The sequence below is a fragment of the Perca fluviatilis genome, chromosome 19 (genome assembly GCF_010015445.1).
Source record: "Perca fluviatilis chromosome 19, GENO_Pfluv_1.0, whole genome shotgun sequence".
NCBI classification, from domain to species: Eukaryota; Metazoa; Chordata; class Actinopteri; order Perciformes; family Percidae; genus Perca; species Perca fluviatilis.
In genome coordinates, this window is record NC_053130.1 from 21,308,700 (window position 1) to 21,332,761 (window position 24,062).

The 24,062-nt window shown below is 40.4% G+C and overlaps 1 protein-coding gene across 3 annotated transcripts; it reads left to right on the forward strand.

Annotated features, from left to right (window-relative positions):
• Positions 1–9,910: 9,910 nt before the first annotated feature.
• Positions 9,911–23,878, forward strand: fbxo11a (F-box protein 11a). Of its 3 annotated transcripts, none has more exons than XR_005637114.1 (22): positions 9,911–10,213; positions 12,253–12,377; positions 12,497–12,578; positions 14,410–14,554; positions 15,469–15,598; positions 16,336–16,419; positions 16,497–16,629; positions 16,716–16,822; positions 16,976–17,087; positions 17,396–17,502; positions 17,797–17,934; positions 18,140–18,357; positions 18,453–18,633; positions 18,805–18,927; positions 19,476–19,561; positions 19,825–19,901; positions 20,282–20,425; positions 21,021–21,131; positions 21,288–21,395; positions 21,500–21,550; positions 21,694–21,792; positions 22,452–22,588. XR_005637114.1 is itself a non-coding variant. In XM_039783699.1 (22 exons), the coding sequence occupies exons 1-22, from the start codon at positions 10,120–10,122 to the stop codon at positions 22,579–22,581; spliced, it is 2,643 nt and encodes an 880-aa protein (XP_039639633.1). In that variant the 5' UTR covers positions 9,911–10,119; the 3' UTR covers positions 22,582–23,878. The 3 variants fall into 3 exon arrangements, 2 of the variants coding, with proteins under 2 accessions (XP_039639633.1, XP_039639634.1); XM_039783699.1 differs by having other exon boundaries at positions 21,500–21,608; positions 22,452–23,878; XM_039783700.1 differs by having other exon boundaries at positions 14,413–14,554; positions 21,500–21,608; positions 22,452–23,878.
• Positions 23,879–24,062: the final 184 nt, after the last annotated feature.

Consider the following 24,062-nt stretch of genomic DNA (forward strand, 5'->3'; position numbering starts at 1 on the left):
GCTCAGGTTGCTGTGGCATAATTTTTGCACACTGAGCTATTCTTAGGGCCTTTGCTGCATAGACTCTGCCCCATTTTTCCTTTCAGTATCACTCCTAGGGATGATGAAGTTGCAAAGCTAGCAAATGAGAAAGAGGAGAGCAAGATGCATTTATCACACAGGGAAACAGTTGATTGAGGATGCCTTGAAAAGACAGACCCATTATTCTGTGTGCCTGCAATGGTGCTAATCTGATTGTAAAAGCTGTTAGGCTAAAACAACATGCCCCACTGACCACCATCAGAGATTTTCATAGCGGTATTGGAGTATTTCCTGGACCATATAAAATGCTGTCTACCCAGGGGAGCTTATGAGGGACTTTAGGAATGATCCTTTTTGTGAGATGAAAGAATAACAAAAAAGTCTTTGTGAGAACTGTGTTAACTTAACAATAGGGGAGAATAATTACAGTAAACAGCTTTGTATCAAAGGGAGTGAGGTGATGAATAGTAGGATTACAGACTATGAGAGTAGTTCATGTAAGGCAGTAAAAATGGTACTGATGGAGGGATAAACAATGAGGAAGCTAGCCTGTGATGGAGAGTAGTGGCCGAGCATGAATGAGGGTGCAGTGTGTCTTAGCAGCCAGCCCATGGTGGCATAGCGGTCAGGAGGCCTGCTGCTTTAATGGACCATAAATCTGTGTGGACTGGCTGGTCTGATGCCGCCCCAGTGAGACCCTCTCATGCGGAAAATGAATCAGACCATTTTTACGGAGCGCAAGTGTGGAAGCTCTCACCCTCCCTTTACTGCCAGCGAGCCGATAAGAGCTGCTGCACGCGCACAGGCACTCCATTTCAGCAGGTCTGGAGCTCATAAAACTCTCTATTAGTGACAACCCCTGTTTGTATGCTGCTCTTCATTCAATCTGTCCTCCTGCCTTTGTTGTTCTCGCTCCGTTTTCTTTCTTTTTTTCTCATTACACCTCGCTTTGGTTTCTGGAGTGGGAACACAGATGTTGACACTTTGGTACACAGCCAGTAAAGAGGTGAAAACTTGAAAAGATAAGATCACATTACTGTAGATTCAAAACACAGTGTTATACATACACGTATTTGTTAGAGACATGCCGTGTATTGTATCTTTACCTCCTTTCTTTCTACTGCTTGCTCTCACTCAAACATTTAGAACAGTAGATGCTGTTGTGTAATGACAGCATTCTGGGACTATGATGTTACCCCAAATATTTACCACTATGCACAATTTTCCAGGCTTTATCCATTGTTTTCTCTGGTTATTTCCACTTTATGTACCTTGGACAGGTGAAGATATTATAAAGTGTACTATTTAAAGTCGCTGTTCTGGTCCTTTTAGAGGATTTACATGCTGGAGCAATCACCTGCCGTTATTATGGGACTGAGACCAACAGGCAACCTGCCCCCTGAGCTAATTAGTTTGAACCTCCTTTGAAATGCGAAGTGGAAGAGCCATCGAGAGAATTGTGACGTATATTAAAGAGTTCTAACGCACATACACACGTGCACATAGATGCATTCAGAAACACACGCAGACACATGTGCAGACACATACACTGAGCCTATATGAAATTTAATTTTCCTAGATAAGGGTATGGTCAGTACTGGTTAAACAGGTAGTATTTGCATTCTTCAACTGTGTGTGAAGCTGCCAGAGGCCACTTGCTGTGTAAGGACATGCACTAAGAAGTCATTGCAATCCAGACTTAATTGCTCTGGAAGGAGCAAACCACGGTTGTTTGAGGAGAGAGCACAAACAAAGCACAAGCAAAATCTTATTTTTTATCTTTAAGTATTCCTAAAGGCTACATTCATGTCTTTTGAACTTTCGTGTCAGTTGAAATGGTGTAAATGTTACCTGTACGCGCCCCATAACTGTCAGCAGAGCAACCAGGCGTGGTCAACTTGTTTCAAATGCAACACTTTCTTTGTTCTCCAGGTTTGTTTTCCCTGGAGGTTCTCCCAGCTTTTGCCGGCCTGCAATACCTCAACTGAAGAGTGTGTTTGCCTACAGAAGCCTTTGTTTGACAATCCTTTCTGCTAACCGGGTCTCATGAATTGTGTCAGCAGTGTGCTGATTGTCTGTTATCTGTCAGCTGATAAGTGCCTCCTTCAATGCACAGGCAATAAAATGCTCAACATGTAGGGCAGAGGAATGATCCATTCAACAGTCAAACAAATATCCTGTAATTCTGTATTGATTCATTATATTTGTTCAGGTTAGACTGGGCAAACGCTTGTATAAACAGGCCCAAGTGTCAATTTGTTCCAGTGGAGGATTAAGCATGCCAGCATGAACTAAGGACAGTAAGTTACTTATTAATGGGGCTTAATGAGACAGAACTAGCTGTTTAGTATAGGGATTAAATACCAGTTTTTACTTGTTCATTTTAGTAATTAGTGCTTCGTAAACAAAGAGGTAAAGTATGTACTGTACCCATTCACAAAGCAACACATACATAAGCAAAGGGACTGGTTTTAATCATTTCAAAGGGCCAAAGCAGAGGTGTAGCTAGAAATGCTTTCCCTCTAGCAAGATGTGACACTGCTGCAGCAATCTAAGAATGATGGTCATATGCCATCTCTAAAAAGGTCAGATAAAGCCCAAAACACCCCACATAATATAAAGACTCATTATGAATCTGATTTGGCCGTGACTACTTCTTTTTAAGATTCTAGAGAGTTGATTGCAACAAAATACTCAGTCACATTGTCAGTTAAATCTGTAGTTTAAAAACTTCAGTCAAATAAGCAAATAAACAAATGACATTCTTCTGTTTGAGTTACCCATCAATACTGATCATACATTTTAAACAATCTTTGTAATGACTAATTTGGAAGTCATTACACTGTAGGCTATGCAGTGACAGAACTTTCCGAAACTTGACTGATTTGTCTTGACAAGTGTAGGGAAGACTGCCTTTGTAATCATCTGTATTTGTCTGACTGTTTAGTTGTAGACAAAAACACACAGCACTGAACTTTGGTCTTTTTTATGTTGTTGCCTTCAGTGTTGTTCTTTTCTCTCTTTATTGACCAATATCCATGCTATCTCTTTGTACTTTCAAGCACACTAAAACTGCATGACTCCCTTCAAATCGCCCTGCTATACAATACACCACACGCCGAGGCAATTGAATTAACCCATTGATCCCTGGCTGTTCTATTGCCAAGCTAAATTGTGTTATTCAACCTTAATGACTGCTCCTTGCAGGCAAATGAACACTTGTAGTCAAATAACTGAGAAGCAGGAGGAGGATACAGGAAAGAAAACCCACTCAGACATGTACCTAGAGTTTAAAATCAGCGACCTGGAGTCGTGACGTCTGGAGTAACATTCGACTGATGACTTAACTGTAAACAACAACACAACACCAGAAGCTTTGTTCTTTGACACCCTCTTATCTTTTCACAGAATCTGGTCCTCTCCGCCTTGCCTTGCCTTGCTCACAAACACACTTTATCTTATGGGACAATAGTGGTCTTGTGCCCAGCAGTGTTGTCTGGCACTACCAGCTCCGTAGTGGGCTATGACACGTATTAGGGCTTGCTAATGTTCTTCAAGCAGTATGAATAAGTGTGTTGTGTTTTCTCATGTAGCCTATATACACTACAATAATCAGTCTGTTTTGTAATGTTATACACAGATAAACAGTTACATGATTTTTAACGTACAGTTTAAAATGACCTTAACCAGATGATAAATGTGCAATTATAAATTCATAATCAGACAAGTATAGCTGTGAACTGGTGAAGGGGTACTCAAAGTATCACTGATTACCAACCGGGGTACATGTAGCCTACCCAAGAGAGTACTGCTGCAGGTTGTGTTATGATTTGTTAAATACAATTTACAATTTGATTAAAAAAAAGAAATCCTATATTAAAACAGTTGAAACACCACGTGAACAATGTTGTGATCAGGCTGTGTAGAAAACCATATGCTTAGAGCAGTTAGCAAGCAAGCCGTTAAGTTAGCTAAAAGCTAACAGTTGGCTGGTAAAAGTAATGGATAAATGGTTGAAAAAGATAGCTTACATTAATGAATACTTGTTTGAAACAAAAAGCTAGAATTAATGGATAAACAGTTGAAATAGTTAGCTCAAAGTTACGGATAAAATATTTAAATTGCTAACAGCGATGGATAAATAGCTGGCTAACAATGAGGGATGAATGGCTGAAATAAATAAAAGTAACAGATGAATGGTTTAAATAGTTAGCCACAAGTAAGGGATAAAGTGAAATGTAGCTTCTGCCAGTCCTAGTAGTAAGCAAATGTAACCAAACTGGCCTAAACATTGACAGTTCAATTGTATAAAAAAAATACTTTAATATCCGTTATTATGTCCACTTTTACATCATTATTAGTTATTTGCAGTTTAACACATTTGGAACATGACAGGTGGTGCTGATGAAAGGGTACTTGAGTTCATCTAACAGGTCACTGTAGTGGTACGTCTTACAAAAAAGGTTGGGAACCACTGCTTAGTATTTTACCAGTGCAGACCTCCCAATGTTGTCTCTGCACTATGCATATAAAGTGAGTGTGACCTGATGCCTGTGGGTGCAGCGTATACCCTGCCCGGGTTTACGGGGAGCTTGGATGCGATGCTGTGAGTGGGCACACGGCTGTAGTGTGGAGAAAGTGGTGCAGTGCCTCTCTGTGCCTGGCTGAGTACTGGGTAATGAAGCGTGGCAGAGGAGAGAGGAAAGGAGTGTGTCTGCAGGGTAGGCATGGCCCTCGTGTTCCTATGCAACCAGGGCGGATGGCTAGGTGATGCAGGACCGCCTCTATTCTGCTTACTTGTCATTCTGCTGCCACTTTCTTTTGCACATTCTGGTTAGTTGTCCTTTTTACCTCTTTCCCCATCCCTCTTCCCTCTCAACTCATATACACGTGATGCTGTCAAACATCCCACCCCTATTCCCCAAGGATAATATGCAAAATCAATTAACATTAATTATCATAGCAAATTACAAGAAATTAGCAGATTTTTGTGTGTAATCTCAAATCAAACTATGCCAGAACAGCCGTTCAATAATTACCACACTGATGTATTTATATCTAACAATTTTTGTATTTTATTTTTCTCAATTGATTTCTCCTCCTTCCTCTCTGTGAGACAGTTGGCTGCTCTTGCCCTTTCAACCAGAGGTCTAGTGAGAGCAGATGTGCTATTGTTTCAGAGGTGGTGGTATCTTGGCTGATATACTTTTGAAGTTCCTCACCCCGCTCTCCCTTATTTTGGTGCACTTTTTATATTTGCATATGGATGGATACATTTAACAAACAAGGGCAATGACTCAAATGGGAATGCTCAGGTTGGCAAACACAAGAGAAGTTAAAAATAACAGAGGTGTGGCTGAAAAAAATCCCACTCTATTTACGTCAGAGTCATGTTGGGATTTTTTGTGTGGGTTGGTATATCATTTTAGAACTTCCTTATACAAGGATTGACCAAATCGTTGCCATTCATTGTATAGGAACTAAATAGCAGCAATAGAAAAGCAAAAACAACCTGTCATTATCCTCAGTGAATGATTTTCATCCTAGAGATTGCATTACACTACTTCAAAAACAAACTCAACTTAACATATTCATCTATTGTGCAACCACACATTTCCCGTGGGCAACAAGTGTGGATCTATTCTTAGCTAATGGCCTGGGCTTCAGCACTTTCTGCTCCTGCTCCTCATAGGTTGGACAAGATAAGGTGTGATTCAGTCCTGCCAGGTCTGACTGTGTCAGTGTAGCCTGTGTCCAGCTGTAGAGACGTTGGGGCCCATCGACCATCTGTCCCCAACCAGCAGATTCAAGGCTCGGTCCCCAGAGCAGGGAACGAGGGGGCGGGAGCGAGATGAGGTCGGATGGGGGAATCAGCTTTGTGTTGCCATAAAGCTGTCTTTCCTCTCTCCTAGCAACGGCCTCCCATTTCCTTGGTTTTGGGCGGCATGGTCCTGTTGGTCGGTGTGCACGGCCCCCTCACTCACTCTCTCTCTCCCTGTCCTATTTATGGTAATGAGCCATCTGCCCTCTCTGTAACAGCCGCCCAAATAGAGGAGAGGCTGGGAGGGGGTGTCTCTGACAGACAGGAGTCTGAGACAAAGACACTTATCCTGTTGTGTCTGCCTCTGCCCCAGTGGATGCCTTCAGATGTGGATGGAACTCAATGATGACGAAGAACGGAGACAATCCTAAAACGTGTGTTTTTATTAGAGAATGTAATGCAAAGAAGGGATGTTATTTGAAATAAGGACTTAAACATAACCTGTGTGTGTGTGTGTGTGTGTGTGTGTGTGTGTGTGTGTGTGTGTGTGTGTGTGTGTGTGTGTGTGTGTGTGTGTGTGTGTGTTTGTTTGTATTTGTATGCATCTGACAGAGAGACAGATAAAGTGTCAGACAGAGAGTGCTACCACCTGCAGGTCAGTACATTAAGTTGTTGAACACAAAGAGCATTTGTAATATCAGTGCTTGGATGACTCCTCCCCAGTCACACACACACACACACACACACACACACACACACACACACACACACACACACACACACACACACACACACACACACACACACAATATTGACTCCTAAGCTGAATATTACACAACCCTACTATTATTCAGAGCTGCTATATGGATGTGCCTCTGTGACTTGGTGACACAGGAGAGTGGTGGGCACACCAGCAAACACAGAGCCACCCAGCATTCAATAGACCTCTGTTGCCACTGGATACTAGATTGGTTACCAAGCCAACACATGTGCCTCACTGTCATATCTCCAACAAATTTGTGTCGAAAACAACGGATATCTTGATAGTTAAGCTCCCCATGCTCCAGGTTTAGGTAAAGTAAATACTTCAATACATTTTTCTAAGAGGCCTGGTGAGTCAGCATGAAAAATGTAAAAGTAAAAAGACATACCTAACTGAACATTACATTACGTCAGACGGGACGGAAAATGTTCCTTCTGGCCATGGCAACACTGAGTGCAACCATTTTATCATCAGAGGACAACAGCTGATGAACACAAAGGCAATTGGTTGGTCATTCACATTTACCACTGACAAAACAAGTCCATTCAGAAAAAGTGAATCAACTTGATTACATCTCTCATAACTAGCCACATAACTGCAGCTTTAGCAATAAAAGACACAAGACAACAACTACAACAAGAACTCTTTCAGTTCAAGGCATTACAGTTACTAACATTGACTAGGGGTAGGTTTTGTACAATTCAATGTCTGACACAAGACTCTCAGTTGACTCCTTTTATGAGGTCAATCACCATTAACCTTATCAGGCAGACAGACACAGATGGGTCATTGACCATAGAGCAACACATCACAGATGGTCCTGCTGACAAGCCTGCTTAATTGCAGGCATAAAACAAACCAAACAGATGCAAACAGAAAAATATAAATACTGTACATGTGTTTAAAGAATTCTGCATCAGTTGTGAGGTTACTGCCACCTAAAGGCCGTTACAGGGTAGTTTTACATTTATTGTGGTTAGTTAATTAGTCAGTGGAACAGTATTCATTTAGACCAGCCAAAAAACATGATCATTAATAACCATGTTGTCACCACAGGCACATATTGATATCCTACGAGCAAATATTTACATAATCACAGAGTTGTCATTATGACAAACAATGTTGTTGTCATGGCAGCATCCTGGGGAAGGGGTCTGGAAAGAAAAGATAGTTTACAGTGACTGCCAGGAGTGACTGCTCAGGAAGTATGTGAAGAAAACCCCATATTTTAGCGCAAGAAAACAGAGAAAGGTGAAGCATCATTTAGACAACAGAGACAAAAGACCATAGAGGTAAAGTACGTGATGCTTATCTTACACACAGCATGTGATCAATACTCTGAGGTAGAGATGAGGAGACATCTAGTGGACAACCAGGGTACTGTGCAAGAGTCTGTTTATTTTATGTAAACTGAGAAGACCGACAACAAACCCAAATTTATGGAAAAAATGTACTAAAAAATACTCCACATCTTTTAAAAAAAAGAGAAAGTAAATGACAATTTACTCAATACTCCATCATAAGACGAACCTCTCAGCATCCAGCAGTTAATTCCACTGAAAAGTGAGCATCACTCAAGTCTTCTTATTTGTTTAGTGTGGAACACACTGTGTAGAGTGCACATTATCGTTACACTGTGCTGTTTTACATGATTAACTTTCATTATTTTTATTGAAAGGCCTTCAAAATCGCTCAAGGACATGATAAGTATGGTTATGTAATCTGGTGTTCAGTCATTTACAGCCCTTGCAGGTATACTAATGGATTCCACCTTGTCATAATATTTGTTACATAAATTATACAACATTAAGATTTGGTGTACTGGGCACTGCAAGGTCTGAATGTCTTGTAAGAAAAAAATGAAAGCATATCTGCTCTGGGTGAATAATGTTTCCTGCAGCAGAACTAGGGGTGGGGGAAAAAATCGATACAGCATAGTATCGCAATATTTTCCGTGGCAATACTATATCGATACACAGACGCCAAGTATCTATCTTTTATTATATATGTGTTGGTCAGTTTGTCTGCTTGACAATCCCATTTTGCAGCAATAAAATTGAAGTGAGATAAGCAAACAGGGAAATGTATCTTTTTAGATAAAACAGAGGTTGACAAAGTTTTCTTTTGGTGACATAATTTGAAATTGGGAAAAATTTGAAGTTGGAAAAAAGGTAATAAATTGCAATATATCACAGAATATTGCAATATCTTTAAAATCGCAATAATATTGTATCGTGACATAAGTATTGTGATGATATTGTATTGTGAGGCCTCCGTTGATTCCCACCCCTAAGCAGAACCTGAGAAGAGTAATATCTTTTGACCGATCTCTTTGATGTTAAAATGATCAATTATATATTTTCCATCATATTTATAGTTGCTTGTCCCGGTCAGAGTGACATAAGGGCGAACAGAGCTGCTGAGATGTTGCACTGGTCTGCCCGGGGGGGGGGTCTCCTCCCAGTCAGTCAGACAGTCAGACAGTTGTACAAGGAGCAGCACTGAGCATTCAGCAGGTGCCAAATCCCTTCAACAGACTCATCTGAATGTGAATGAACAGTGGTTCATACTAAGGTGTCCTCAAAACACTGAGTTCAAAACACAGACTTGTCCACCCTGATGAAGGATTAAAATTTTGGCCATAATCGTATTCACCATCTAATTTTCAGATCATGCAAGATTATGTGAGTAAGCCTGCTCCTCATCACTTCATACAAAGACTGCATAGTAATAATCATTAGACACTTTATTGATCCTTGTGGAGAAATTATCTTCTTAATTGCCTCTTCTCTGAGCTCAAGCAATTTTCAATAGTGAGTACGGTTTCCAATTCCTACTAACTGCCATGGACAGCTTTTCTAACCACTGAGGGACCAATCTGTTCTAACAGATCAACCCTTTATTTTATTTTCAATTTATTTTGAGCAATTATGCAAAAATATAACAAAAATGAATCAAACTAATTTAGGTCCCTGATTACACTACAAATCCATTGTTTACTAAGGTCTACATTTGTTTGATAAAAAAGTGGGCAACTATATCATAGCATGACAAAATATGTGTTATTAGGAATTTTGGTGTCACAGACAGCAATAATAATTTGATGGCAATGTTGTCTCATCAGTCTGATAAGTAGGACAAGTAGGAGACTGTCAATGTGCCCTTGAGCAAGACCCCTTACCTCCAGCTATAAAGATTATATTAAGAATGATAGCCTATTCAGCTCCAATGTGAGGTAGACTGCTGCTGATATGTTTGAGCTCCAAAAGTAAATGCAATCAATTGTTGAATAGACCGCCGCGTGAAAGGGGAATGTGACGTGTGGCGAGAGATCCTCCCATGTGATGTGACTGTGCCTGTCTGTTATGGCTCCTCCTGCTACAGTAGAACGGGGCTAGACGTAATACCAGTGCAGAGGAACGGGAATAACACACAGCGATACGTTTTTTTCAGGTGCCACGGCTAAACATGGCAGATCGTGCAATGCTGAATAAAAATACTTAGATGGTGTGCTTGGAGTCGCCTCTTCTGCTGTGAAGGCTTCGACATTTCTTCAAGATTAACAACACCCCAAATGAACTCCGTCAGAGCAAGTAACGTTAGCAGAAGACCTAGGCGAGTCTCGAGGCCGCGCCCGGTGCAGCCGGAGAGGAACCACCAGGAAAGAGGTAATAATATTAGCTACGTTAAGCTAGCGTTAGCATTACAGAACGACTTGTCAGGCAGCTAGCTTTACGGTTGAATTGTGTTATATGCTTGCACGGATGTATGTATTGTTCATGTCCGTGTGTGGTACGTGCATTGGGTCAACGTTGCTTGTTGTAATAAAACACAAGGGGGCAAACAGCAACGGGTCTCTGTGCAGTCAGGAAACACCAAGGCTTTTGTGTTTGTACCTAGCTTTCAGGCCGCGCTTTGTTTTGCTTGATTTTTGCCCCGATTCGGCCTTTCTTTTGCTTGTCAGACCTCATATATCTCCTGAATTTTCTTTTTTGGCAGCTAACGTTAGCTACATTATTGGTGAAAATGACAAACGGTAGACAGTGGTTAGCTTGATTCATGAGTGACAAACGCAAGGAAGGGTACACAAAGTGGTTTTGCCAGTTGTCGTAGCATGCTAACTGGACCTAGCCTGTGCTAACATAGCTGTTATTATCAGCATGTTTGGCTAGCTACCTGAGTCCTGGCGATTTAAAAAAAAGCACCAGCCTTCATAGCCTTTGCAACATTAAAATGTCAATGCGTAGATATGCTGGTTATTAATGGAACAACGCAACTGTTACAATTCAGTCACATAATGTTTGTCTTCGCTGTGTGACAGCAGACGTGTAATGTAGCTAAGCCAGTATTGACTGACATTTTTCAAAGTAAACTTTAGCTATGGATGTTCCGTAATCATAGTTGCCATGGCTTTCAATGCTAGAGACCCAGTCAATCTGGGGGACACTGATCAGCAACATTACTGGTTGATTGCTGAATCTGATTCAATCTCATTAGGTGGACAAACGTTGGTGACTTGTTGGGATGTTTGATCTCACAGCATCAATTGAATGGCACTCAGCAGCAGATGATTAACTCTTGTTTCTGACAAAAGTGATTGTAAACATTTGAAAAAAATCTAAGATAGTAACTTGATAATGTTGCCAAAAGAATCTAATGGAGAATGATCTGTCATGCTCATCCTAGTTATGATTTATCTGTTGTTTTTAGTGCTTCTCCTTGTCTCTATTCATTTATTTTTATTTGTGTTATTTTATTGTCATTTTAAGGTGACATTAAATGAATAAATTATAGTGTGATTGGTAACTGATCAACAGTATATTTACCTATTTCACATCATACAGTATATTTGATGTGACATTGATATACACCTCTGGTCCTAAATGTTTGTTTAAGTCAAACAAGGCAGGAGAACCTATATATTATTTCAGTTGACATCTACATAGAAATTGGTTTATCTGGCCCAGTTTGTTACACAGACGGTGTTTGTAGTGGTTACTGGCCTAGTAGCCGGGGAGTCATCCTTGCAACCAGAGCAACAAGAAGACAGCGTTTGCATCTCCCATCTGTGGTAGCTATCAACTCATCGTACCATGGTGAATAGAGCTTTGTAAATAGATGTCTGGTTTAGCTCAGGATTGATGCTATGGTTGCTCTGTTGATTTAATCCCTTCTTGATAGGATCTGTAATCAATTTGCAGCATACAGAGCAGGTAATGAAGAAACCTGCTTTTGTTTTTCCTAGGTTTTGTCCTGTGAGATATAAATACAAATACTGTTTAAGATATTGCCTTTAGTGTCGTTGTTACAAATTATTATTGCTTATTACTGACTGAACATTGTGTTTGAAGGCTCAAAATCTAATAATATATGGTGAACAATAAGTTGATGGTATAAATACATTGGTTTGGTCCACCTAAATATCTCAAACAAACACGCAAGTAAACATCCATTATTGCAAATTAAGCTATGCTTCATGGGCTCCACAGCAGAGATTATACCACACAGGGCAACAAGTCCACCCTGTGTGTTTAGGCATAGCTTACTAGTGATAGCTCAGAAATATCCAGTTGCCGATTCACTTTTTTTAATAAGCATATTTGAAATGCTACATCATGTATATGTTGTTGACAACACATCTTCCTTCTGTTTAATTAATAGCATTGCAAGAAATCTTTAAAAAATTAATCTTTTCCACCATTTGCAGATGAGGACGTTCCTGCAGATATGGTCGCAGAAGAATCCGGTCCAGGAGCTCAGAATAGTCCCTACCAACTTAGAAGAAAGTCTCTGCCCAAGAGAACAGTGTGTCCGACAAAGACAAACATGGAGGTACGTATACCAGGAATCCTTCAAATATAGTATAAATGCCTACGTGATAAAAATTTTATCTTAATGAAACACAATAATTAATGTTTTAATGTCTCCACTGACTTTTTTTCAATTTACAGGGTGCTTCAACTTCAACCATAGAAAACTTTGGACACCGACCTAAGCGCCCCAGAGTTTCAGGAAAGTGTCAAGATTTACCAGGTAATTAGGAAAACATTGACACACATTGAGAGGTAACCAGATGTGTATTTCCCCCAAAGGTGCATTCATTGTTGTGTTTCCCACAGGTTGTGAGGGGTAAGGTTAAGGATTAATTACTTTTCCATATTTACAACGAGAGCAGTGTGTTGCTTATCAAATAGTGAATCAGGGCAAAATGTACAGTTATGCGTCATACATGGTGTTTCGTAGCTGAATACGTGTTTTTTTTTTTTTTTTAAACTGTGAAATTTTATGTTTCACTTTTGTTTTCATAATGAGATGTCTGTATTACATAAACCCTATTTATGTAATGTGATTTGTATGTACTGTACGTTCATACAGTGTGTAACACACAGTTGTTTGCACCATGCATCCGCAACATGGCGCTTTTAATCTGTATTCATCCTTTAGTCCAGGCGTAGCTTTCGCTTAATGTCAACTTCTGGGATGGCAACCGAGGAAAAATAGATAGTATCAACCTCTCTAGAGTTTAAATCATCTCTTTAAAAGCCTCGTTTGTAAAAACGTGGAGTAGCACCATAAGTTTTACAGAGCCAAAATTATAGAGTATGTTATTTGTGGCGTTTGGAGACTTTCTCATACAGTGCAGCTCTTGCCAAAGCATCTGAAATAGATGTTTGCCTGCCCTTGATGGCATTTGGTTCTGGCTTTCACTCATCATTCATGGCTTTGTGTTGTCCAAGTAAATGGCCACATTGCCTCATGTTGTGCTCACAGTAGCTCCACATGATCTGTTTGAAAACCAAAATGACTTCCTAATTGCAACTCTGACATTTATCTAAACAATACATCTTTTTGTTTCATCTTACCTTTTTTTTTATATAAAGTTAGATGCATACATCCACACAAATAGGAACTTTTTGTTTCAGTAATGTATGATAAACAAATTGGTCCATTACATACAGTACATATCTATAATTCCACCATTCAGGCAGAGCTTGCATGCTAAAGCAGTAGCCATAATGTCGTTAAACCAGGTAAACCTAAGCTGTACATTGTGAAGATTGATGAAACTACGTAGCATTCAGCTGTAATATCTTGTAACTGAAATGCGATTGGATTTGCTGGTCTAACAGCAATGTGCTAGTTCTGGTGGACTGTGATTGGATCTCACTTAGGGCCACGCAAGTAACGGCCTCCATCCAGTCACCACAGCCTGCACACATTTGAGAGGAAGTAGTATATTTTCCCATGAATTGAAATCAGCAGATTACCCCCTGAAAAAGAAATGTAAATTATATAATTAAAGTAATAATGTAAATAAATACTCATTCCTAATTGGATAGAGGTTAAATAAAAAGAACATTTAAAAGCTTAACTGATAAAAATGTATCTTATCATGGAATAAAGTATTCAGTGTTTAATAACAGACCCCAAACTTTACTAGGATGCAGGAGTAAAACATGAATTGATTCACGTTTAGGTAGCTGAGCTGTTAACGCAACGCTCACTCAGACAGGAGTAAACATAAGAAGTTGTTGTAATTAAACTGTGACTGAGAGTAAAGTTTTGACTTCCAGCTTTGAGGGTGTTCACATCAATATTGTATAAACACTGTGGGATGTGTAACCACGTCTTTTACGTTTTTAACCACAGATTTTGTTTTGGACAATGCTGGGGCGATTCACAAAGGTGTCTTCATAATTTCTGCAGAACATTTGTTGCTATTGTGACTCGAGAGAGAGAGAGTTTTGGTTCCTGATGTGATCTTGCTATAAATATGCTCGTATGGCTGCAGTTGTCCAACCCCACCCAAAACCCTCTCCTTTGAATATATTTTATTCTAATTCCACGGTCCTCCTCCTCCCAGCAGCTCCAGCAGAGCAGTATTTGCAGGAGAAGCTTCCAGACGAGGTGGTGCTTAAGATTTTCTCGTACCTGTTGGAGCAGGACTTGTGCCGTGCAGCATGTGTGTGCAAGCGCTTCAGTGAGCTGGCCAATGACCCCATCCTCTGGTGAGACTTGTTGGTGTTGGGTTTCCTCTTAACCATTACCCTGTGTTGTTTGTCATGATCCTTTGTGTGGGTTCAATAAATGGTTTAACAGCAGCGTTAACGTTTGTATCTTATAAATATTTAAATCAATACTTAGCTCAAATGTTCTAAAGGCAGGTACTATTAACAGTCTCATAGCGACAATTTATTTTGATTTGATAGTGGCTTTAATTTGCCTTTTGATTGTGTTGTGCATCTAATTTGAAATAGTTGCACACATTTGAAAGCTGACTCAAGAATGAAGTATGCTTTTTGTTTGCCATTATCACAAAAAAAAATTGCTGGCTATTTGACAGTATGTCCAAAAAAAAAAAAAAGCTCTTGTCAAATTTTCAGTAGAGCACTTCAGTACAGCTTTGAATTAGTTGTTTGTTACTTCTTAATATATCAAAGTAACCATTGTTAAATTGTTTTGGTAGTCCTCACTGCCAATGCAGGCTATTGTGTGAAATTACCATCATACAAAATAAACAGCATTAAATGCGTTTTTAATTTTCAAACATTGGTATTAGTAGAGCAGAAGAGAATTTTAGAACTGTTATAAGAAGCAGAGTTTAAAGAAATATAATCAGTCAGTAGTGTGTATTTACAATCCAAAAAACATTACAGGCAGACAGTCAAAACAAAGTAATTTCACTGTGAACGTGTTTGAACTGTCAAATGTCTCAAGCATGGTGCAAATTGTTGACTGACAGCTTGGTGTGCCAGGCCTTTAGTGACTTGTGTAGGTGTCATTTTAAGTTAATAATCAAGTCTGTACTAAACCTGACAAGAAATGGCGTTGTACTGAGTCTATGAGCTTCTGTATTGTAGACTAAGAAATTCTGAAATGAGAGAAGGATAGTGTTAATTGTCGTTTTACCTTCATGTTTCAGGAAGAGGCTGTACATGGAAGTGTTTGAATACACGCGGCCCATGATGCACCCCGAGGCAGGGAAGTTCTACCAGATAAACCCAGAAGAGTATGAGCAGCCAAACCCGTGGAAGGAAAGTTTTCAGCAGCTGGTATGGAACCTCCTGTGGGCTTACTGAGTCACTAAAACCATCTGATTTAATATTTTATTATGAAGCAAATTAAACACTAGCACCACACTGCTCTTTATGGTTATCGCTAACATCGACTTTACACTAGAAGAGGCAAAATGCAGTTTTCAGAGCTTCAGCCCTGAAGAAAGGATTTCATAAAAACAATATCATAGTTTGAAAATACCTTTTACTCAAACCTTCCTAAAGTGATTTGAAGCTTACTGATGTGAACATCGGAAAGATGAGGTATGTGGGGTGGATTAAGCATACGTTGCTCCTACTTACAGAAGATTTATGATACAAAATGAATTCACTTTTAAAAGTAGCGTTGAGGAGACAAGATGCACTCTGTTTTCTCTTCGTCTTTACATCGATATTTTTGTTTCCAAAAGTTGCTTCAGTGCGACTTTAAATCCTCCCGTGCACACATGGCTAATGTCATGTGAAAGGGCAACACCACAGGCCATAATGGTGACATTCAGTATGCAGGGGATAGAAGAGAACTATGTTTTAAAATTGTATTCCTTTGTGATATATTGACCTTTTTAGGATTGTTTTCTGTGGATAAAAATGTCTCAGGCATTTTCCTAGCGATGATTTCCCCATCTTGTTCAGAATGCAGTGTCAGTGCTCTGTATTTGTTGTCTCACATGGTTCGTTGGTGAATTATTCTGTTCTTCAGTGTGTGATTAATCATGTGAATATTTTCTTTACAGTATAAAGGAGCACATGTGAAGCCGGGCTTTGCAGAACACTTCTACAGTAATCCTGCCAGATACAAAGGGAGAGATAACATGTTTGTAAGTAAACGGTTTCCAACATTCTTTTCCCACTTTGATGCTTCTGTCATTCACCTCACCTGTGATGTCTTCTCCAGTACTATGACACCATTGAGGATGCTCTCGGAGGGGGTCAGGAGCCTCACTTTGACGGCCTGATATTCGTCCACTCTGGTATTTACACAGATGAATGGATCTACATCGAGTCGCCTATCACAATGATAGGAGCTGGTATGTTCATGTGAAGTCGTGGTCACAGTTTCGTTGTGCATGTGTTCAGTCTTGTCTGTAATGTAACCTTTCTGGTTATTTTGCAGCTCCTGGTAAAGTGGCAGAGAAAGTCATCATTGAGAATACCAGAGACTCTACATTTGTATTCATGGAAGGCTCGGAGGATGCTTATGTTGGATACATGACCATTAGGGTGAGATTACTGTTTCTCTCTTTTTGAGGGTTTCTATAGGCCACGTGGACAGTATGCACACTCACTCAGTATGGGTGAAAGCAATTGTTAATCATTGTTAGATTTAGTGAGTATTGTCACAGTTGTTAAGAACATTTTTTGTCTCTGCTGCAGTTCAATCCTGATGATAAATCCGCCCAGCACCACAATGCACACCACTGCCTGGAGATCACAGTCAACTGCAGCCCCATCATTGACCACTGCATCATACGCAGCACATGCACAGGTAAGTCAGCTGCTCAAGATACATGTGAAAAGTTGTGAGATGATTAGCGGTATGGATAAGAAGAAGAAACAAAGTTGTGCTACATTCATTTATGCAACTTCTGAAACTTGTGACAAGGGGTTGCAAGTAGACACTCCTTCATTGTTAGGGATCACAAGACAAGAAGGTTGGGAAGCACTGCTCTACTTTGTGTTGGTAGACCTAGAATCCATGTTCCGACCACTCCTTGATGGAGGAGAGAATGATTTGGTTGTATATTTTGACCTGGACACTTGTGCACTAATACCTCTCCATCCTGCTTGTTTCAGTGGGGTCAGCTGTCTGCGTCAGCGGCCAGGGTGCTTGTCCCACAATCAGGCACTGCAACATTAGTGACTGTGAAAATGTTGGTCTTTACATCACTGACCATGCGCAGGTAATTCACACATTTCACCCATGTTGCAAAGTATTACGCAAAGATTTAAAGGCATACGTCTGCGTCTGGGTTATTGTACAGTAGATCTCTTAACTTCACAAGGAGCTAATTGATCAACAGCAGCAAAGCCCATCTTTCTTAATTCTCACACCCCTGGCTGGTTTCACGAACAGTAAATAAGTCCCTGTCTTAAGAAAATAGGGTTTCACGTGTGATGTTAAAATAATAGCATGATTAAAATGAACATGGAAATGTTCAAAGCCTTAAACGTATTCAACATTGTTCATTGTTTAGGGAATATACGAAGACAATGAGATCTCAAACAACGCTCTGGCTGGGATCTGGGTGAAAAACCATGGCAACCCAATCATCAGACGGAATCACATCCACCATGGCCGAGACGTCGGCGTTTTTACATTCGACCACGGCATGGTAAGATACAACTCACTGGTGTTTGGTTTGTGAGCTGTCGCTGCAACGCCACAGTTGCCTGACTCTCTCGTGTGTAATATGTGCTGTTACTGTGTAAAGGGTTGGTCACAAATGCTTCTTATTTGTTCTTTTAGTTGCTGCCCATGGACTGAAAAGTACGTCTATAGGACATACAGTAGTCTTGAATTTCTCTGTCCATTTCCAGGGTTACTTTGAGAGCTGCAACATCCATAGGAACCGCATAGCCGGCTTTGAGGTAAAGGCGTACGCCAATCCGACAGTGGTTCGTTGTGAGATCCATCATGGTCAGACGGGGGGCATCTACGTGCACGAAAAGGGCCGGGGCCAGTTCATCGAAAACAAGATCTATGCAAATAACTTTGCTGGGGTGTGGATCACCTCTAACAGTGACCCCACGATAAGGTCAGTGTGGCCTGGCTGTCAACGGTCACAGTGGGCACTAGTCCATTCACCGTTGTATCATGTCCTACAAATGTGTTTGTTTTGTCAAAATACAGGGGCAATGCCATTTTTAACGGCAACCAAGGTGGCGTTTATATTTTCGGTGATGGCCGAGGCCTCATTGAAGGAAACGACATCTACGGTAACGCCCTGGCCGGAATCCAGATCAGGACCAACAGCTGCCCTATTGTCAGACACAACAAGATCCATGATGGCCAACACGGCGGCATATATGTGGTAAATATAAACCCAGGAAGTTGCATCTGCATTGTTTTGTGATTTTTTTTTTTTTTTTTTTTTTTTTTCTCTCCATAATAGCCTTACATCTTGAACTGTTTTCCCTTCTTCTGCTTTCTTATTCAATAATTCTGAAACATAGCAGTGATGTATGGTGGTTTTGTATCGCAGCATGAAAAAGGACAAGGCGTCATAGAGGAGAACGAGGTGTACAGCAACACGCTGGCAGGAGTGTGGGTGACAACGGGAAGTACGCCAGTACTGAGGAGGAACAGGATACACAGCGGGAAGCAGGTAAGATCCCAGGCTAGTCACAAGTTTAATCATGAGAAATAAATGTAAAGTGACCAACTTATGAGATGTATACTGTTATCTGGTCTGATGTAGTTACTGGCATATTAACCCTTGTGTTGTCCTTCGGGTCCCAGTGACCTGAAGGACAACACAAGGGTTATGTACTTCCGTTTACTTTGTTGAGAATTGCTCTCTAAACAAGGGTTAATACAGCACCTTAGTTCTTGTTTGTACAGCATTTTGGTCAGCTTAAACTGTTTAAATGTGTTCTAGAAATACACTTTACTTACTTACTTTACAAGAAACAGGGTTTAGAGAGCAATTCTCAACAAAGTAAAGGGAAGTACATCATCCTTGTGTTGTCCTTCGGGTCACTGGGACCCGAAGGACCACACAAGGGTTAATGTCAGACTGGCTTACTAAAAAAAAAATAAAACCAATTGTGGTCTTTATAAAGGTAGCTCTGTCATATTGAAACAATATCATAAAATACATTTTAATACCAGGAATAAATGAGCTAATAGACATTTTCACTGTAATTTGAACAGGTTGGAGTCTACTTCTACGACAATGGCCATGGTGTGCTGGAAGACAATGATATCTACAATCACATGTACTCTGGAGTTCAAATTAGGTTTGTGGAAATATTCACCCCAATACGTTGATGATGACACAACATTTGTCAAAGTTTGAATGAATAATAATACATAATTTATTTAATTTGCTTGTGTTCTTGATTTTATTGTGTAATGAACAAATTCAATGAATCGTAGATAGATGTCCCAATAAAGTCAGACTTGAGCCAGTTTTCCTGAGGGTTAAGATGTTTAGGTGGAGAACGAAATGCATTTAGCATTAATGAAGCAGTGGATCAACTGTCCCTTGTGTGTGTGACAGGACTGGCAGCAATCCTAAAATCAGGCGGAACAAGATCTGGGGAGGCCAGAATGGAGGCATTTTGGTTTACAACTCAGGTGAGAAACCGAGAAGTATTGGTTACACTTTAAGTTTTCTACATAAGAGACATGACACTGTCATAAAACATTATAAACAAGTCATAAACGTTTATGACATAACTTTTTTTTAGTAAGTGTCATTCGGTTTTGTCATGACACGTTATGGTTATGGTTAGGGTTCATGTGTCATGACTGTGTCATTACAGTGTCATGTCACTCTTATGTAGAAAACTTAAAGTAAAGTGTTACCGAAGTATTTTCGGTTTGAGGTTGTGTTTTCAATCTACTTGTTGACACCTGACAGAGCCAGTGGCCATCGGTAATATACAGTTTGACGAATGTGACAACAGTTCTTCCCTGCTGCCCTAAAATATGAAACCTGAATATGTGTATTTCAGGTTTAGGCTTCATTGAGGACAATGAGATCTTTGACAATGCTATGGCAGGAGTGTGGATCAAGACGGACAGCAACCCCACTCTGCGCAGGAATAAGATTCACGATGGGAGAGACGGTGGGATCTGTATATTCAACGGAGGAAGAGGTAACTAAGCAATTTATTGTATGTAGCTTTTTTTTTTACCTTTTTATTTATCCAGGGAAGTTGATTGAGAACAATTTCTCATTTGCAACGACGACCTGTCACATTCACACAGTTACACATCCATACCTGGAAGCTGCCCAAGTACAACCACAGTCTGATCTGCTGGCCACTGAGCAGCTCCTAGAGCGGTTGGGGTTAAGGGCCTTGCTCAAGGGCACCTCAGTTTTGGTAGATTCACTTTCCCCACCCAGATTTTATCCTGCCGGTCTGGAGATTGAACCGGCGGTCAACAGCTCTCTTCTCTAACCTTTAGGCCACCACTTACCTTAATTTGGGGGGGGGTTCTTTGTGTTTCTCACCAAAACAAATTGCATGACAAACAAAACAGGGACTAAAGGAATGTATTTAGCACCACTAGAGGTCTAGAGCTCAACGGGGAACCTTTAAGCCACAGAAATGCAAGTTGGCTAGAGAGTCAGTTTATGTTTATAATCTAGCCTTGAATTGGTCAATTGATTGACCTAATCTTTACAAATTCTTCAGTTATGCACTTACTCAATTTGCATGTCAGTGACGGTCTGTTTTCTGTCTTCAGGGTTGTTAGAGGAAAATGACATTTTCAGAAATGCCCAGGCAGGAGTCCTCATTAGCACCAACAGCCACCCCGTACTGCGGAAAAACAGGATATTTGATGGCTTCGCAGCAGGTGGGTGACACCTGCGCGCAGGCTATAATCTGTCATTATTTCAACATCCTCACAAACATGTCTGTGTAAACAAACTCCGTTCTTGGTGAGGTAAAGTATGCCTTGCGAATGGGAACTAGGAGCTCTGTTGTATAAACCCTTTTCTTTTACTACTAGGTATTGAGATCACCAATCATGCCACAGCGACCCTAGAGGGCAATCAGATCTTCAACAATCGGTTTGGGGGATTGTTTCTTGCATCTGGTGTCAATGTTACAATGAAAGGTACTCTCTTGGTCACAAAGATGATAACACATTTTCAACACATCTAGACAAACTCCAAGTTGCCAAAATGTAAGTGACCAATATCTGCTTCCTTTCCTTCCTAGATAATAAAATAATGAACAATCAAGATGCCATTGAAAAGGCTGTGAGCAGAGGTCAGTGCCTGTACAAGATTTCAAGTTACACCAGCTACCCAATGCACGATTTTTACAGGTAATTTCTGTTTATACTCGCAATCAAGCCGACTCGCGGTAAACTGTTTTATGATGGTTAACAAGTGCAATTTGGCTTCCCACAGGTGTCACACCTGTAACACAACAGACCGCAATGCCATCTGTGTGAACTGCATCAAGAAGTGTCACCAAGGACATGATGTGGAGTTCATCAGACATGATAGGTCAGTCTTATTATTACTGGGAACAAATGATGCTGCTTAGACGTAAGCCGTGACCAATATGCACCCTGGCCTTCCCTTTACACTTGGATGTGGGTCACTACTAGCCTCACAAACCAGACCCACATCAAGGTGTTGGGTCTGGGGACTCCCCATTTGCAGGGCTCAATCCGAGGGGCAGGATAAACGGTTTTCTTTCAAATTCCCTCTGCACGCAATAGGATGGCGCTACAACCAGGCAGCGCAACGAAGAAGGTAGCGAAGCTAGTTGATAGATTAAACTTTTGCCGTAATCGGCCGGCAAAACTCCAAACACATCTTCGTTTTTTAAGAATGATTTCAGTCCCGTTCTTTTCTCAAAGAAAAGCTTAACTCACAAGTCTTCCAGAAGACCACTGTTCCCAGCAGCAGCAGCAGCCATAAGCCCGCCCACCGACTCTATACACGATGTGATTGGCCTGACCAGAGTTTGGTTTTTCCAGCTCGCAAGTCAATGGAGAGTGCCTAGACCCCCCGTGGCTGCAAAATAAATTTGCTGCTGCTAGGGTGTCTAGATTTATAGGCTAGGTCACTACATAAAGGAGGACATTTTTTTTAAATATATTGTGCTTTATTTTTAATTTTTTTATATCTAACAAGTTAAATTATTTCTCCTCTTCCAGATTCTTCTGTGACTGTGGTGCTGGGACGCTGTCAAATCCTTGCACATTAGCTGGAGAGCCAACTCACGACACAGACACACTGTATGACTCAGCTCCTCCTATAGAGTCCAATACACTGCAGCACAACTGAGCTCGAGACCAAAGGGCCTCCTGCGCTTTAGCTGTAATGGACATAAGACACTTAAAGTTGTGCAGTGTAGGAGGAGATCCAAACTAAAAAAAAAACAGAACAGCATATACAGTGACTTGAACAGAAAAAAAGACTTGGAGACTCTAAAAGGAGACATTTAGAAAAAAATAAGTCTGATTATGGATACCTCGCTTTTTCTTCAATTATTTGACATAAAAAAAAAAAAAAGATGACATCAGTTGGAGAGCAGAAGAGCAGCTGACTCAGGGTTTGTGGGTGTGTTGGTATGGTCAAGTAAGTGAAGCTGGTGAGAGATGGACTAAAAGCTACAGAGGCTCACCTGCTCTTGAGGAGCGGAAGAACGAAATACTGCAGTCATGTACAGGCCCGTCGTGGACAGACGCTCCGTCGGAACGGGCACAACTTTTCTCATGAGGCAAAAGGCCCCAAAATACAACAATGCTTCCATCACTGGGCAACAGACGTGCTCGTATGATATGTACGGGGAAAATTACTAGCACTTCAGCTTTTTTTTTTCTCAAGAAAACTGATGAGATTTGATTTTAATGCTTTTTTGTGTAGTTTTGTATTTCCATGCAAACATTTTACTGTACTTGAATGTTTTTATTTTATTAAATGTGTTTTTTTGTTATTAGACCCTAGAATTGCTGTAATTATACATGTCGCAGTATCTAACTTCTTTCTGTGAAAGAGATCAGAGAAAAGAGAGGAAAACACTAAACATTTTCTCCAGCAATGTTGACTCATTTACATTTGCAATACGGAACAATAGATGCTGAAATGTGCTTTCACCAGACTTGTATAGCTTTTCCCGTTTGGAGTAGCATCATAAATGTTTTTCTTTTTGTAAGGGAGCTGAACAGTTGTGATATTTCAGCCTTATTTTTGTTTTACTTGGATCTATGCATATTTTCTGTTCTTTTCTGTGTGTATAAGCCTGTCACGTAAGACCCAACTTACAGGAAGAAAAATATGGGGCAAAATCAAGTATTTTTACACAAGGCTGCAGATGTATAACAATTTAGGGGTGTACTTTTTTTGCCAGATAACCCCATGATATTGTAATTAAGATACAGCCTCTTTACTTGCTTACCAAATAAAAACACATTGCAGGTTGGGTTCAGGGCATTATAATGAATTGGTTAGGAAATTATGTAAGGACGGTTGTACCTTTTGCGATACATTCTCTTCAATAATGGGCACAAATGCTGCTTCTTGGCCTGTTAAAACAATTTCTGTTTAGATGACCCTTGGATTAGGTCCAAAAAAAAAAAAAGTCATGAAAGCACCGCTAATTGAGGTTTTTCCCCTCGTTTGCCAATGTTGCTGGAGAATTTAAAAGGCTTTACTCTACTGAAGCTGAGACAAGTATCTATATACAGCGCTATATGGTTTCATTGCGCCCCCCCCACCCCTCCCCATTCCATATGTACTGGTGATTGTGGGTCCTCATACAGACT